Below are 17,755 nucleotides of genomic sequence, written 5' to 3'. Positions count from 1 at the left end.
ACATAGCTGGATATGTGTGTGTGTGTGCGTGTATGTTTTAATCAAGTAAAATTATATAAATGTATGTCATGATTCAAAATGACTAAGGACAATCATCATTTCTTCGCTGGCCATTGATTTTTTTCTCTTACAATCATAAAAATGTAAGAGTCCCCATTATATATATATTTTTTTTTTAGAGAGGGGGGGGGAGAGAGAGAGAGAGAGAGAGAGAGAGAAGGGGGGAGGAGCTGGAAGCATCAACTCCCATATGTGCCTTGACCAGGCAAGCCCAGGGTTTCGAACCGGCGACCTCAGTATTTCCAGGTCGATGCTTTATCCACTGCGCCACCACAGGTCAGGCCTGAATTTATATTCTATCACATTTTGTTAATCACAAATAGAGTATGTGCTCACTGTAACATGTGAAATAATACAGAGGTATATAGAAAAAGTTAACCCATTTCTGCTCACACCATTTTACTCCCTGAGGTGACTAAGTTTTTTTTTTTTTTTTTTTTCTGAAGCTGGAAACGGGGAGGCAGTCAGACAGACTCCCGCATGCGCCCGACCGGGATCCACCTGGCACACCCACGAGGGGGTGATGCTCTGCCCATCCGGGGCGTCGCTCTGTCATGACCAGAGCCACTCTAGCACCTGGGGCAGAGGCCAAGGAGCCATCCCCAGCGCCCGGGCCATCTTTTGCTCCAATGGAGCCTTGGCTGCGGGAGGGGAAGAGAGAGACAGAGAGGAAGGAGAGGGGGAGGGGTGGAGAAGCAGATGGGCGCTTCTCCTGTGTGCCCTGGCCGGGAATCGAACCCGGGACTTCTGCACGCCAGGCCGACGCTCTACCACTGAGCCAACCGGCCAGGGCCGAGGTGACTAAGTTAATAGCTTTTAAGAATAGATTGATTACTTATTACTCTACGATTTTTTTAAATGTAAATATCATGAACAACCCTCCTAAATGATAGCTTAGTGGACATAGATCTAACCTATGTGTTTTAACACCCCTTTCTCTTTTACTATATTTTAAATCCTTTATTTAGTGAAATTGAACAAATTAGGTTAAACCGAAAATACCAAATATTCCTTGCCCCAGCACTTCCATTTCTATGAGTTTATCCTGAACATGTGCGCACAGACATAAATGTAAAAGTATTCATTGCAACACTGTTTATAGTAGTAAAAGATTAAAAATAGCCGAAGTGTCAATGAATTGGGAAATTGTTAAGTAAAACAGGATATTCCATACATGGATTACTATACAGCCATGACAAGGGAAGCAGTAACTCTAAACATGCTGACATAGAACTGTGTCCAAGATGTGCTGTTGAGTGTAAAATGTAACCTTCACCATAATGTTTATAAAATACTATTTATAAAAATAAACAGAGTGGAAACACACACATTCCATATACACACACTCAAATATATACACATACTTGCATATGTTTATAAATAAGTGGAATATTTCTGGAAGCATACACAAATAATGTGGTAACAGTGTTTGCTTCTGGAGGAAAAAATTGAGGATGCAGAATGACACTAAACCTGGGGTCCAGTGAGGGCAGAAGAATTTTTCCACTGCTTTCTTTTTCTTTCTGATTTAAATAAATCTATGCATTATTTTTTAATAAATAAACTAAAATTGCCACAAGTAGTCATGCAAAATAGTTACTAAGCACAATGGCATAGTCCAAGTTCCCTGTGGTCCTAAGACTGCGTTTTTGGAAATAAAAATACATAGAAAAGCCTCATGGCCTGAAGTACATCTTTATAATGTTGGGAGGCAGGGTTATTATTCTAGAGGACCATAAACTAAGACGGAAAAAATTTCTTTTTTTTTTTTTTAAGTGAGAGGAGGGGAAATAGTGTGACAGACTCCCGCATGCACCCTAACTGGGATCCACCTGGCCATGCCCATCTGGGGCTGATGCTTGACTCAACGAGCTATCCTCAGCACCTGAGACCAAGGCTCAGACCAACTGAGCTACCCCCAGTGCCCAGGGCCAACGCTCAAACCAATCAAGCTACTGGCTGCGAGAAGGGAAGAGAGAGAAGGGGGAGAGGGAGGGGAAGAGAAGCAGATGGTTGCTTCTCATGTGTGCCCTGACCAAGGATTGAACCCAGGACATCTGCATGTGGGGTGCCAAGTGGCCAGGGCCACCTTTTTATTTATTTATTTTTAAATAAAAAAATTAATCTTTGCCTGAAAGTTAGTATTTTCTTCAGTAGAAATGTAGGCAACAAACCATAGTAGCATTAGCAGAATTTTTCACCAATAGAAATCAGATTTATGATATCTCATTACATTAGTTGCAGATATCTTAAAATATTTCCACTTGTCACTACTTCAAAATTATAGAAGTTATTTATTTGACTTGCTGCTGGATCTTGTTTATTTAATATGTTAGTAACGAAGAACATTGTTTTACTCTATAATAAATTTGCTTTTCCAACACTGTAATAACTATTTCAACCTAATTGGTTTCCTTTGAAATCCTAGGCCTCTTATTTTCTGTCTATTGTGCAAAGGGGCTTCGCCAGATTGCCAAAGGGGCTCATGGAACCCTTGTGCTAAGATAAATTCTGAAGGGGTAGGGACAAGAAGTCACAAATAGACACTGTGAGGGTGTACCTGCGAGCAGAAAGAGGGGCCCCACCAATTCCTCTTGATGCCAGGGGGCGATTTATGGCCTGAATATATAAACTGGAGATGTAATTGTTTTGGTTCCATTTGGAACCACCCCCTTAACCAGCTGCCTCCCTGGACCTCTGCCCAGCCCCGTGCTGTGGCGTTGGTGCCTGGGGCCCAGGCCTGTGAATGACAGTGAGCCCGGCTTGCCCTTGGTCCCGTTTTAATCTCCTTCTGGGGCTGGGCCAGGGTGCTGAGCTCAGCCTCTAAGCGATGCACGTTAGCCTGACAGGAAACTCTATCTTAAAGGAGAATTTCAAAAAAGCATGCACAACTTACAGACACAGACAACAGCGTGGGGACTGCAGGAGGGACAGAGGGGAGTCGGGGAGGTGAAGGAGGGTGGGGGGTAGGTGGTGATGGAGGGAGACTGGCTTGGGGTGGTGACACACAGTGCACTATACAGATGCTGTACAACTGTGCACCTGAAACCTGTATGATTTCACTATCATATGTCACCCCAATCAATTCAATAAAAGTTTCTTTAGAAGGCACGTGAAACCAAGCCCCAGATGCATCCCCGCATCAGGGGGACAAGTTGCTGTGGGCCTATATCATGAAAAAAATTCAATGGGGCTCTGTGAGGAACAGTCCACTTGCATGTACTAGAACATTCTGTTTCTGAACATTTTGGCCTGAACTGCTCATCGGTGCAACTTTTATAGCACAGTCTGCCTGCTAACCCCAGAGAGGGGTGCTTGAGCGTTCAAAGGGGGCTCAGATGTGCTGCGGGTAGGGGTGGTCACGAGGGTGCTGTTGACAGAGTCCTGAGAACACCAGCCCGCCAGTGAGGACTGCACCCTGGCTGACTCATGCTCCGTCATGCCAGGGGGGAGGGTGACGGACAGGGTGAAGATGCCCTCCCCCTCCAGTCATTCCAGCCTGACAAGTCCTCGAGGCCCAGCTCGCGTCCTTCTCCTCCCCCCGGACCTTGTTTTAGCCCACCCTCCCTCCTGTCTCCCCGACATTCCTGAGACACTCATCATTCCGGTCACACCTTCTGCCTTGTGCCGCAAACGCCCGTCCCTTCAGTTACCCGTTCTCTAAGTAGTAGGGTCAGCCGGCCATGGATTCAGATCCCGGCTCAGTCACTCACTCGGGTAACCAGGGTAAATTAACTGAAGATTTGAAAATGTCAGACCAACGTTTGCAATAACTCCTATTTCCCACAAACGCGCGCGCGCACGCACACGTAAAAGTCGCATCTTTCTTCCGGAAATTGATGTTCACTTCGTTCTCTCATTACGAATCTTTCCCTGGACTGTGGCAGCCAGGTGTCAGGCTCTCTCTCCTCCTCCCTCTCAGGACCCTCTCAATGTGCTGCTGGTGGTTTCGAGGAATGGGATGAGTCACCTCCCCCTCCCCCCAAGCCCATTTCCTCATTTATGAAACGGGCGTAACACTGACACCTATCTGATGGGTTGTTGGGAGGCTCAACAGTCAGGCACAAACTGGATCATACCTCCACTTGCTCTGTTTTCTGAGAGTCAGCTCGGTACATGTCTCTGGGTGGGGGGATAAGAACATATTTCAAACCTAGACCCCGTTCCCCAGGGCTCTGCAGCCAGGGAACTCTGTTAAAGGTGTGCAGATCAGTCCCGATCCCCATGGACAAATGCGACAAGTACCATAAGATATAAACGGAGTGGTCACTGCCAGGAAAGGGAGCAGGAATCAGGAAGGACCATGAGAGAGATAGATATCCCCGGAACTGGGGGTTTAAGGGTGGGCAGGATTTGGATATTCAGAGGGTACAGGAAAAGCATTCCTGGCAGAGGGAACAGTCTGAGCAAAGGCACAGGGGAAGGAAGAGACAAGGTTTTATTTGTGAAATGGCAAATAATCCTATTTTGAGTTAAAGTATGTTCCTAATTCTACTGAACTCACGGTGAGTACATCACTAGTGAGCAACTGTGTTAGGCAGAGGAGAAAGGTGTGGTCATAGCTTGGAGAAGGCACAGTTTGGAGAGACAGGGAAGTCCATCAGTCATGAGGCTGCTAGAAAGAGCCGTTCCCGTGGTGTCTGGGTGTAGACGAGGGTTGCCTAAATAGCCTCAGGGCCCTCTGAGGCCCCGGAAGGAACCCAGAACTGTTTTCTCATGATTATATGATTTTGTAAAGTTTTCAAAAGTAACATCTATTAACTGCAATTGGTTAGGACCACTGTCTACCTGCCCTCTGCCCCCATCTGTCAGATCCCCCCTCATGTGGGTGTCAGAACAGGGGCCACAGGCAATTTAGAGAACCAGCTGAGAGTTCAGATCCATTTCATTTGGGTTCTGCTGAATACATGTATGTGGTTGGCGGTTTCTTCTTTCTGCTTATCACCAGCCAGTCAGGGCAAGTGGAAAAACAGCTTCTAGAAATACTCTCTTGTCCAGGATACCGACTCACCCGGTCTTATGACATCGAAGGGTAGGACCAGAGACTGGTCCCTCATTGGACAGAGTCCTGTGGTGCTGGGGCCACACGGATGTGGGTGAGGGAGAAACTAAACTGTGAAAAACTTTTCCAAATCTGCTGTTTTCCCACGTTTCATAAAAATCTTGAAAATGTTATGTGAAATGACCAATACTAAGTTTTGAAGCTGAACAAAGTCTGGAGTCCCCATAACAAAAGAGAAATTTTGTTTTCTCTTTTAGGGGAAAGGAGACCCAATTATATTTATGTTCCCTGTGTTCTCACCAGGACGTGGTACCTCTTGGCTGCTGAACCACAGGCAGCCTGGACCCCTCCGTTCCTCCTCCTCGGAATAGACTCTGGTTTCCCCAGCTCCTTCTTGGGCTTCCCCAAGCGGGCTCAGAGCCCCACACCTAGGGGATCCCTGGTGATGAACTGTTTAGCGTCAGCTGCTGGCCTACGTATGATCTAGGTTCTGTCACTAATCAGCTGGGTGGCTTGAGGCAGCGCCCTCCGTCTCACTGAGTGTCAGTTTCCTCATCTATAACACAGGGAAAATAATAGCGCCCCCTTCACTAGCCTCTGGGGAGGAGCGAGTGAGAGAAGGCACAGAAAGCACCCCAGGCTGGTGCAGCACACGGAGCCCGGCACACGCCAGGCCTAATGAATGGTGGCTCTTGGTATTATCATCATCAGACGTGGTCAGGAAGCACAGCGGCTGTGGAAGTATCCTGCAGGCACGGGAGAAATCAATTTCCCAGTGTGGCCTGGAGGCCATCAGTTATTTTTATGAGCCACACACATAACTCAGGTAAAGGCATCTCCTGCATTACAGATCTTAATAGGCCGATCTGTGAGGTCACTGCAGCAGCACAAGCACCCGCCGGCACTGCGGTGGCCTGTTTCGCCCAGCAGCCCTGGGTGGCCCCTAGTGCTGTGGTGCCTGACAGGCGTGGCCCTCCACACGCCACCGCCCCCCGCCCCCCCCCTGGGTCTCACCGCGAAGCCCAGGCTAACATTTATCTACTCCCTCCTTTCTTTTTTGCTTTCCATTCTTGTCCTTCTCTCCCTCTCTGCTTCTTCTTACAAATATTTATTGTTTCCAAACACCATAGTGTCTCCCATGATTCCAAGACTTTAGGGGACTCCACAGCAAAATTTCATAAAACATTTTTTGGAAGGTACAGAGAGTTACCAACTTTTTATTTTGCAAGTAAGGCATTACACACACACACACACACACACACACACACCCGTCTCCACCACTTATTATCATTGTCCCATCAAAATAAAATGCTATTTCAGCGTCCGAAAATAGAAAGGACATAGTCTTTAGAATAAAAGGACAGTCATTTTATACTGAATACATTTGGAAAAACACAGAATTTTTCTAGTTTGTTTTCTTGTTTTGTCATGAGCAGTAAAAGTTTTATCACCCATGGGCACCAGACCTCAGACAAATGTTTGGGAAGCACTGTAATTGCAAAAGGAATGATATAATGAATGTTTATTGAGTGCCAAATGTGGAGTCTGATGTACTTGACCATTTACTGGCTGTGTGACCTTGGGCAAGTTACCAAACTTCTCTGAACTCTTGTTTCCTCACCTATAAGCACAAGGAGGATGATACCTGCTCTGCAGAGGGGCTGTGACAATCACTGGCGATACAGAGCATTCAGTGTTGAGCAGTGCACCCGCTACGTGGGAGATGCTGCTTCCTCCGTGCTCACTGTCCTCCCCTTCTCCAGGGAAGCTCTAGTTTAAGATTCACCTTCCTTCCTGACAGCCTCTCTGCGGACTGGTCCACGGGACTGGGAAAGGCTGGGATGCTCTGGCTCTGCCAGGGGAGGCTTAATCAAGCTTTCTGGTCTCTCCATGGGATGCTGATTCCGGGAGTGCCCAGGCATGGGAGGACGGCTGCTATCTATGCTGACTGCATAAGATTCACCTGCAGGAACTGTTAATAGTCAAGATTCTCAGCTCCATCAGGAGAGATTCTGATACAACAGGTCTGCGGGGGGTGGGGGTGGGGGGCTGTCCAACGATCTATGTTTACCTCCCCTCCCCACCTGATGTTTCTGATGATCACTACATTAGCTGTTGATCATGGCTCTCTGGCTTGTGGGTTGGGACACTCTGACCACTCAACTCATAAGTGTTGGGCAGATCATTCCTAGTCAGAGTCTTCTGGGCCCTCATGAATGGGGTCCAAAGAAGCTCCTGAGAGGAATTCTCTTGGTTGTGTATTTCACGCCACTGTCCCCGTTTCAACAAACAGTACCCCCGTCACCCAGACTCTTCAGGGTTATTCCAGACACGTTTCTTGCTCTCACTAACCTTCCTACATCATGACCACTCATCCTCAAGTCCTTGAGCCTGCCCACTTCTCTCCATTCCAGAGTCACCGGTGTGGTCTGAGTTCCCACCAGCTCCCCCTGGGACTGTGGCCTCCTGACTGCCCCGCCTCTGGGTTGTGCTCCACATGGTGGCCCGAGTTGTCTCTTAAAGACATAATTCAGACCCTCTCTCTTGCCTGCTTCAGCCCCTTCATTCCAATGCAACTAGTTTTCCACCAGAACTAAACCCTACGAGAACATGGAACACAGATGTTTTGCTCCTCACTATATCTCTAGCACAATGCCTGGGCGCAGGAGGCGTGCAATATATGCATGCTTACTCAGCGAAATGGATGAGTGCCTGAACAAATGAATGACTGATTAAAGAGGTAGAGCTAGACCCCTAGAGAAGGGCAAGGTCCCACATTTTGCTTCTGGCTGGGGTGAGGAAAAGCCCACCCTTGAAAGACCCCCCTCCTACACTGTGCAGGAGGTGTAGAGAAAATCCAGCCCTGGGCTAGACCGTTGGATGAACTTCCCTGACATTTTATGGGTGCATCTTTTCTCAGCAGGGAGCGGGGAGGGGGAGAAAGGTAGAAGTTCCTAATAAAAGTACAATAACCATCTTTTGACAAGGCGTCTCTGGGTCCCTGAAAAACACTTCCTCTGAGAGCAGGTTGGGACCAGAGAGCAGAAAGGGCCAGAGCTCTCCTGGGCACAGTGGAACTTCCATGTGCCTGTTTGGACAGACCTGGGTTCAACTCTTGGTGCCATCAGTTACTTGCTGTGTGACCTAGAGCAAGAAGACTAACCTCTCTGAGCTTCGGTGTATTCCTCTGTAGAGAGGGAGCAATTCCTCTCCCCTGTCAGGGTATCTGTGAGGAATAAGACAATGTCTGTAAAGGGCCTGCAGAATGTCTGGCTTATCAGATGTGCTCCATGATAATACAATCTGACTAAGCTATAAGCTTCCTGCAGGCAGCAGCCATGTTTGTTTTTGGCCCAACAACCCAGTAATTAATATAGTGCCTAGCACATAGTAGGTGCTTTAGGAAGTCTTTATTAATGATTTAGTTACTGGTCAAATGTATTTTCCTTCCGGAGGATTTCCCTCTTTCAGGATGCATTCCCTGTGCATAAAAATTTCTCTTCACTCAAACCAACTGTTTTCCTTGTAAGCAACTCAAGTTCCTGTGTTTTGAAACCTCTGAGCTGGAGGATTAGTGTGTGCTTGTGGGGGAGGCTCTGTCCTGAATCATCTCTGAGACCCTCGCCATCCCTGTGCTCTTGTGGGAGGAGGGGATTCACCAGCCCCAGTCTGAATGAGAGGACTGGAGAAACAAATCAATGGTGAGAGGAATTCCTATTTGGTTCCAGCACTATAGAGAGCACAACTGTTTCTTTGAAACTGACCTTCATTTATTTGGAGGGGAAAGCGGTTAGTTCAATAATGGCTTCCTGGTGCCTTTCAGCATTTTAAAAGATGGAAGAAAGATTTGGAGCAAGGCAAGGTTCCAGTGTTTTCTAAACAACGTACTGAGCCCAGCTACCAGTTGGCTGCTTAGTACTTCCTGCTACCCCCTCCCTCCCTCTCCCTCCCCTCTCCCTCCCCTCTCCCTCCCCTCTCCCTCCCCCCAGTAGAGTGCATTTCCCCCAACAGCCCAGCCTCTTCTCGCAGCCCGGACCAGGCCTGCCCAGGCAGGTGGGAGCTGGCCTTCGCCATGATGCTGGGCAGCTGAAGATTCCCTGGACATCGTGCACATGACCCAATGAGTAGAAATTTTATATTCCCATTATTTCCTGTCCCTCCGTGGCCTGATTCCAGGGGCCGGATAAAGAGGCCCTTGTTTGGTGGCGTCCATCCCTGCTCCCCAGTAAGTGAGAGCTGGTCCCAGGCCCAACTCGGTCTGAGGCGCCGCAGGGAAAGGGTGGGGAGGAGGTGGGGGTGTGTGTGTTCCAGGTGGGGAGGGCCCTGCAGGAGCTGCAAGGCCCCACTCCGCAGGCAGCCCAGCCCTGCTCCCAAAAATAAAAATAAGGGAGGAAGGTAAACAAGCGGGGCCCCTAACCAGGGCCCTGCAGGTGGCATGGCTATCTTCCCTCCTCCCCAAGAGGGACCCCAGCCCTTCCCTCCCGTGGAGAAGAAAACACGGCTATGGAAATCTCCTGCCATTCAGGCCCCTGAAAGTCTATGGCCCACTGGAAGTTACCCCTTCCTTCACTCGTGTTTGCCTACCACGGTCTCCCCAGATCCGATTTCTCTCCGTATGCGTGGAAAGCCTTTCATGGAAAATTTAGAATTTGGAACCTTCTTCAGATTCCAAAGGAATTATTGTTCTACATCGTGCTACTTTTACTTGGGTGTTATTTGGACTCAGAGGGAGTAGAAACCCGCATCTTAGTTTTGCTTGGATGCTCTTGCTGAATTATGAAGAACACGGTCACTAAGCATCTTCTCTTAGGCACCTTTCGCTCCTGGGTACCTTCTGGAGTCCATCCCAAACCCAAAGCCTGGAGTCCATATTCCTCATTTGCTAAGGCCTGGGTTTCCAGGGGTGAGGATGTGGGTGGGGTCGGTTCAGGGACAGCACGCCGGGATGTCTCGGGAGAGAACAGCATGGATAGGCAGAAAGTTTTCACAGCAAGGGGAGGAGAAACAAGCTCTGAGAGCATTATGGTGGCAAGAACATCTCACTTTTTACGGCGTGGAAGCCAAGGACCTGGGGTGTTAGCGAGATAAGGTCTCAGAAAGGCATCGACAGAACGGGGGAAAGTGGAGAGAGTGTGAGCGAGAAGAAACCGAGGGTGGTCCTGAAGAGCAGGACCCAGGGAGAAGCCCCATCATGCTGCACTGAGCGTGGCAGGGGCAGGGCTAAGCTGTTCGGCATTTAAAACTGTGGCCTCCGGGAAGCTGGGGCCTCCAGGAAGCTGAGAGGGCGCCCCACCAGTGGTTCTCAAAGCCTGGTGGGTGGACCACCCCTTCAGAATCGCTTGGTGGGCTGGGTAAACACGTGGACTCCTGGGAATCCATCTGACCTACTGAGTCAGATTCTCTGTGGGGTAGGCCTAAGAAGCTGAATGCTTATCGGGTTCCACAGACAATTCTGATCCTTATTAAGGTCTGAGAGCTCTTGATCTGGCCCAACCCTGAGGCTCTCTGGAAGGGAGCTCTGGAGCCCACAGAGGTAAAGCAACAAGCCCGAGGCTACAGATCTAACTGATGGCAAAGCTCACATGCAGACTAGATTGCTCGGGCCCCACAGCATTTCAGCGTGCTGGCAGCCTCTTCGCCTGTTTGGAGCTGTTTCCCTAGCCTCTGAAGGGAGAGCCTGCACCTTTGATCCATCCCTGCATCCTGCTGGGCCTTGCTCCTTCCTGAGGATGCTCTGGTCAGAGCCTCCGCAGGCCAGTGGGCAGGAGCAGAAGGAAAACAGGCCCAGTTCTCTTCTGAGCCGTTAATAACAGGTGTGGGCTGGCAAATGAGTAGAGGAGAAAACACACAGTTATAGCAGGGAGGTGACTGGGTTGGGCTTGTAGTACTAAGAGCTAACTTTCCTAGAGCATCTGCTGTGCACCAGACACTATACCAAGTCTTATCCACGCACTAGGGCAAACCCTGTGAAACACATCATAACTAGCCCTATTATGCAGGTGAAGAAACTGAGGCTCACAGAGGAGCTGTTATTTGCCCAAGGTCACTTAACTTAATAATAAGTGGCCAAATCACTTCTACATACAGTCACGATCTTTGTATGGCCGGATGCAGGGTGAATTGTCATCCACTTTAACTCCACAAGCATGCAGAAGGACCCTGAGACCTTGGGAAAGAGAAGACAGCTTCTCTGCAGTGGGATGTAATCACTTGTGGGGAGCAGGGGCAGGCAGAGCTTTAAACCCTTTCCACTTAATACACTGAAAACATTTCTGCCCGGCGTTAGCCAGCCTTAGAAGTGATCATGTGGAGAGGAGTTTAAACCGCCTTTTCCTTTATCTATTTAAAAGGGGAACTCCTGATACCAGTTTGCTTTCTTTTCATTGGCCTCTTTCTCTTAAAAGCAGTGTGTCTTCAGAATTTTAGATACTTGAGGCATGTGGTTGTGTTGGGTTCTAACTGAGCCCCTGGGGTAACTGCAGGTGAGTGTGGCCCATGGCATGTAGCAGCTGTTACCTCTTCTGGTGCCACGGCACATGACTTTGCCGTGGTCGCCTGCCTCCATTCAGTTTTCTGGACTGGCCCCCAGAGACAGGAGAAGAAATCAAAGCAGACCAGCGCCTTAGAGGAGGGACAGGTGTTTCCCAGGCCATGCGGATAGCGAGTCACACTCTCCTCTGGGTTTGCCTCTTAACCAGACCTCTACTTCCTCAGAGGAAATCAATCAGGTAGCCTTTTGAACAGTGCTGCAGGAGGACCACCAACCAAAAGGAGGTGGACATGTTTTTACAGAAGAGGAAGGGCTCAATTTCATCCTAGCAGGATTTGATGTCTGACAACTATAATTTAATTCTGGTCATTTCACCAATCCCCAGAGTTGGGGACATTTTGGGGTGAAAACCGAGAACATGTGATCCTCAGGTCATTTTCCTCCTCTTCAGATCTCAGGCTTTGGATAACTTACAGGAGAGTTGGGGCTCTGGGGCTGTAAACTGCTCTTATTAACTCATAACGAAGGGAGTGCACCGAAGCGATAGCCAGGCGTGAGGGGGCGAAGGGAACGCCGCCTCTGCAAAGCTGGGGAGCCGTGTGGGGCACTCTGCAACAGCCCTGGAAATGCTGAATGAAAACTGCCTGTCTGTGCACGAGCTGCCTCCCTGCTTCCCAAACGCCGGGTCTGCGGTGACTACAAACTACTTTGTATGCTGCATTCGTGACGCTGCCTTAGCCGACACATGATTACTACTGAAATAACGCTGGTGTGATGTTCAAGTCCAGTGGCCTTTTAAATTATTAAACGCAGGCTGCTGAATGAATCATTCCGCATACCAGATTTTCCTCTCGTGGTTCTATTTCAAGTGACTGGTACCTCAGCGTGTTCCACTAGCACCTGAGTTGGTTCTTAGCCAGCTACCCAATCTGCAAAGCCTTTGCAGAACAAACAGTGTTCTCCAGTCTCCAAACACACACAGACTGCATAGAAGAAAAAAAAACAAACCAAAAAAGAAAGAAAAAAAAATCCCACACAAAAACTTCATAGTGAGCTTGTCAGTAAAGTCACGAACAGAAAATGCCCAGGGTCCCCCCTCCAGTCCCCAACTTACCAAGTGGTAGAGCGATGAAGAAGGGAAGCCAACACAAGATGAACATCCCGACCACTATGCCCAGGGTCTTAGCTGCTTTCTTTTCCCGGGAGAACTTAAAAAGTTTGACAGCTATGGAACTCCTGGGGTTGTGGCCCTTGGCCTTGGTGCTGCTGAGGGCGTCCTCGTGAAAGTTCTTGGAGTGGATCCTCAGGGTCAGCTCCTTGGAGTTGGACATCTCCTTCATGACTCCGGCCTCCAGGTTCTTGGTGGTCCTCTTGGCCACGATGTAGACGCGGCAGTACATGACCAGGATGACCGCCAGAGGGATGTAGAAGGAGCCCAGCGAGGAGAAGAGGGCGTAGAACGGTTCTTCGGTGACCCCGCACTCCTTGTCATCGTTGGGGGCCGGCTCCTTCCACCCGAGGAGGGGCCCGATGGAGATGACTGTGGACAGGACCCAGACGCTGAGGAGCGCCAAGATGGCCTTCCTCCGGGTGACCAGCGTGGGGTACTGCAGAGAGTAGCGCACCCCAATGTAGCGATCGATGGAGATGGCGCACAGGCTCAGGATGGAGGCGGTGCAGCACAGGACGTCCACGGCCGCCCAGATGTCACAGAAGATCCGGCCCAGCACCCAGTAGCCCAGCACCTCCAGGGCCGCGGAGAAGGGCAGCACGGTGAAGCTCAGCAGCAGGTCGGCGATGGCCAGGTTGACGATGAAGTAGTTGGTGGGTGTCCTCAGGTGACGGTTGCAGGCCACAGACAAGATGACTAAGATGTTGCCCACGATGGCAAACAGGATGAAGGCGCCCAGCACCAGGCCCACGGAGATGGCCCTGGTGATGTCCAGCTGGGGCAGTCTGGAGTTGCTCGAGGTCTGGTTGGGGCCGGTGAAGTTGGCATTTTTCAACTCTCCCCAGTGGGCAGGTGCTGATGTGCTGTGGCCGGGGTCCAGGTCGGGATTCATTTTAGAGTCCACCCTCCATAGCCAGGGGGTTGACAGGGCTGGAAGGGCTGCAGCCGGGCTCCTCAGCTGCCCCGAAACTTTGCCTCCCCCGTGGTGGTCGCGTTCCCGGAGGCGCCCCGCTGGAGAGGCGGCATCTCCACCGGCAGCCCAGCCCGGCGCGCGTCTCCTCCTGCACCGCGCTGCTCGCTCGCCTGTCGCCTGTCAGAGGGAGGAGGAGAGAGGGGACGAGGCGGCAGCTCCAAGTTAATGGTCCACGCCAGGCGCGCCGGCCGGGCTCGCGGGGAACGGCGGGAGGAGGGCGCGCGCGGGGGGCGCCCGGCTCGGCCCGGCCCACGGGTCTGCGGACAGCGGCGCCTCCGCCCAGCCAGCGCCGAGGAGGGTCTGCTTTCAATGAGCCGCCTCTGGGCTGAATGCACGCCGGTGACATCAGGCGGGGGAGCCCGGCGCCCTGACTCCGCGCGGCACTAGGGGGCAATGCGGGTCTAGGGAAGGCACCCGCAGCCCCGACGCCGCCGGCCTGCTCCGCCAGCCGCGCCCCCGCCGCCCCAGGGCAAGCCTTGCGGGAGGGGGTAGGAACATCGACTTGAGCATGGGGTCGCCCCTGCCCCCCACCCCGGGGTGGCCCACTGGGATTCTTTTCCCTCCTACTGACTATTTTAAAAAGTGGGATGAGGGTGCTTACCTGTAATGCAGGGTGCGTCTGGGGTCAGTCCCCAGATTTAGGGGGCTATGCAATTTGTGCAGTACCTAAAAGAGAAAGAATTAGGAAGTTAGGCATGTGGGAAGGACTTGAGGCAGATCTGAGACCAATCACATCCTTTACTTGCCCATGAAAATAAAAATAAGGCTTCTCTTCACTCATTCATTCACTTACTCAGATACTCCTTCATTCAACAGATTGTTAACTGTTCTAGGCACTGTGGGCATAGCGATTGAGCCAAGTAGACAAAAGACTCCTGTTCTTCCAGGGGTTTACATTCTACTAAAAGGAGACAGTCATTAAGAAAGTAAGGCAACTGTGAGGGTTGTCCTGTGCTGACATACCAGGCAAGTATAACAGAAAACAAAGCGAAGAGGGGGAAATGGAATGATGTGTATTGGGGGATGGTATTTGAAAATTTGGGTGGGTGCTCAGGATGCACTGAAATGGTATTTGAGTAAAGACCTGAAAGAAATGAGAAGCAAGCTAGTGGGCTCTCGGCAGGGGGGGGGGATTATGGTGGTGGTAAGAGACTTCCAGACTCGGGAGAAGGAATTTAGGGACTTAATAGAATCTGGATTAAATAATCCCCTGTTCCCCTTTTATCCACATTGGACATTCAGCTATAGGGCCACACTCCCCAGAGTGGGTGAATAGTACTTAGGAGAGAAGGTATGGGCCAAAAGATGCTGATGGAGAGTCTTATGCTAGTTAACAATTATCCAAAACTTGGTCTGTTCCAGACCGCGTGCTAATATAATACTCTTTGCATTTCCTCATGAGCCTGGGAGAGAAGGGATATTCTCATGATCCTTTCCATTTTGTGGATGGGCCACCAAGACACAGCACAGTTTAACTCTAAGTCCACACAGCCACCAGGGAGAGGAGCCGGGATTGAACCCAACCCCGGGTCTGCCCCAAGATGTACACTTAGCTGCTGTGTCACACCTTTCCCCCAGAAGCAAGGTAAGGGGTGGCTTTTTCCCTCCAAATTTATTGAGATATCACTGACATATAACATTGTGTAAATTTAAGGTATACGGCATATTGATTTGATATACTCATAAATTGCAAAATGATAGCCATCCTAGTGTTAGCTAACGCCTCCATCACGTCACATAATTACCAGTTCTTTTTTGTGGTGTGAACTTTTAAGATCTACTCTCTTAGCAACTTTCAAGTACACAGTACAGTATCATTAACCATAATCAGCATGCCTTACATTAGATCCCCACAACTTACTCATCTAATCACTGGAAGTCTGTGCCCTTTGACCAATATCTTCCCCTTCCGCTCTCCCAACCCCGGGTAGCCTCACTCACCTCTCCATTTTTATGAGTTCCATATTTTTAGATTACACATATAGGTGATGTCATACAGCATTTGTCTTTTTCTTTTTTTGGTCTAACTTATTTCACTTAGCATAATGCCCTCTCGTCTCATGATGTTGCTACAAATGGCAGGTTTCCTCTTTTTCTCATGGCTGAATACTACTTCATTGTACGCATATACCATGTCTTTATCTACCCGCCCATCAGTTGATGAACTTAGGTTGTTACCAAATCTTGGCTATTGTCAATAATGACGTCATAGACATGGAGTGCAGCTATCTTGTTGAGATTCTATTTTCATTTGCTTTGGATACATAGCCAGAAGTAGGATTGCTGGGTCAAATGGTAATTCTATTTTTTAAGTTTTTGAGGACTAGTGACTATACTAGTTTAAATTTGAGATAGGGGGTGGATTGATTATTATAGAAAGAGCAGCCTTCCAAGTATTAACTTCTGGGGACCCCAAGCAACTAGTGCTGGATGGGAACCCACATTTATTGAGCCCCTATGGATAGCCACACACTTACTCATTTTCCTTTATTCTTCGCAACAACACTTTTTACAGAGACAGAGAGAGAGTCAGAGAGAGGGATAGATAGGAACAGACAGACAGTAACTGAGAGAGATGAGAAGCATCAATCATTAGTTTTTCATTGCGACACCTTAGTTGTTCATTGATTGCTTTCTCATATGTGCCTTGACCACGGGCCTTCAGCAGACGGAGTAACCCCTTGCTCAAGCCAGCAACCTTGGGTCCAAGCTGGTGAACTTTTGCTCAAAGCAGATGAGCCCATGCTCAAGCTGGTGACCTCGGGGTCTCGAACCTGGATCTTCCGCATCCCAGTCCGACGCTCTATCCACTGCGCCACCGCCTAGTCAGGCTTCTCAACAACACTTTGAGAGAAGTATAACCACTCCCCACTGACAGATGAGAAAACCATGATTCAGAGAGAGTTTGTATATTCCTGACGTCATCCGACTAGTAGACACGTGGCAGAGCCATGGGTAGTGATAGAGGGAGACTGAAAAGTAAAGCCTGATTGATGATGCCTTCTTTTCCTCCTGTCCACAGCCTGCATCTGGGACTTCCTAGCTCCTCCTTGGTAATCACTATTAGCTGCTATCTAGGGCTAGGTAACCAGGAAGTCATGCAGGGTGAATTCTATTTAAAGCTCCTCAACTTAAAGAAATCTTCTGAATGTCTGTTTTTTTTATATATTTTTGGGGATAGATGGTTATTACATACATAAGGTTTTAATCTTTCCCAAGATGCACAGACTTCCCAAATGCACAAAACATACCATTTTAAGGGGTTCCCTGAGATTAAGATATTTGTAGTAGAGAGCCCTGAAAAAAAATATATATGTGTATATATATATATATATATATATATATATTGCTATTTTAATTAAACTGGCTTAAGTGGTTTGAAGATTTTAAAGTAAGAGATTCACAGACTTATGGTGATTTCACTCTTCGAGAGTTATCAGAACCATTGCTTGCCAATTCAGCATTTTGGAGGTGGTCAGAGGCAGCAGGAATTGGGAAGCCCCCACGGCCGGTCAGGTGCAGGGCTGGTGATCCGACGCTGCTTCCCTGGCCCACAGAGCTGAGCTCCTCCCGCTGCCCCAGAGGGAAGCCACACATGACAGCTACTCATGACTCACACAGCAGGGGTGAGGCTGGGACAGCGTGGGCAGCCCTCTGCTAAGGGTCTCTAGGAAGAGGGGACATTGTCCTCGGTCCGGGGTGGCTCATGTATTAATCTTTCTGGAGAGAGGGGCTGGGCCAGATGGAACTTTGGGGTCTTCTAGTTCTAGACAGTCAGCTAACCTTGCTGGGTGGAGTGGCTCCTGAGGGCAAGCTTGCCGCCCGAACTCCCCTTCGTCCACCATGGTGGGAGGAGCGCAGTCACACACTCAGTTCCCACCATTCTCATGTCTCTTCAAGTCTAGGATGATGGTGCTTCTCTTGAACTGGTTTATTCCCAAGGGGGAGTGGGAAGAGGACGAATGCCAGGAAGCTGGCGATTATATGAAGCCAGGGATGGGGGAGAGGAAGAGCTGGGCAGAGTGGAGAGCGAGCTCCGAGCCTACATTTCAACGGTGG

General features: G+C 49.4%; 1 protein-coding gene across 1 annotated transcript in view; it reads right to left on the bottom strand.

Annotated features, from left to right (window-relative positions):
* The window catches only part of ADRA1B (adrenoceptor alpha 1B), a 111,151-nt gene that overhangs the window by 33,456 nt on the left and 59,940 nt on the right, over positions 1-17,755 (bottom strand). Inside the window, exons 2-3 of the mRNA XM_066273180.1 lie at positions 14,298-14,362; positions 12,667-13,813 (exon numbers count right to left, since the gene is read on the bottom strand). Coding sequence (XP_066129277.1) covers positions 12,667-13,615 — 949 coding nt within the window. The 5' untranslated portion in view covers positions 13,616-13,813; positions 14,298-14,362. The remainder of the gene's footprint in view (positions 1-12,666; positions 13,814-14,297; positions 14,363-17,755) is intronic.

Source organism: Saccopteryx bilineata, chromosome 4 (genome assembly GCF_036850765.1).
Source record: "Saccopteryx bilineata isolate mSacBil1 chromosome 4, mSacBil1_pri_phased_curated, whole genome shotgun sequence".
In the NCBI taxonomy this organism is placed as follows: Eukaryota; Metazoa; Chordata; class Mammalia; order Chiroptera; family Emballonuridae; genus Saccopteryx; species Saccopteryx bilineata.
This window is presented reverse-complemented; position numbering and strand designations above follow the sequence as displayed.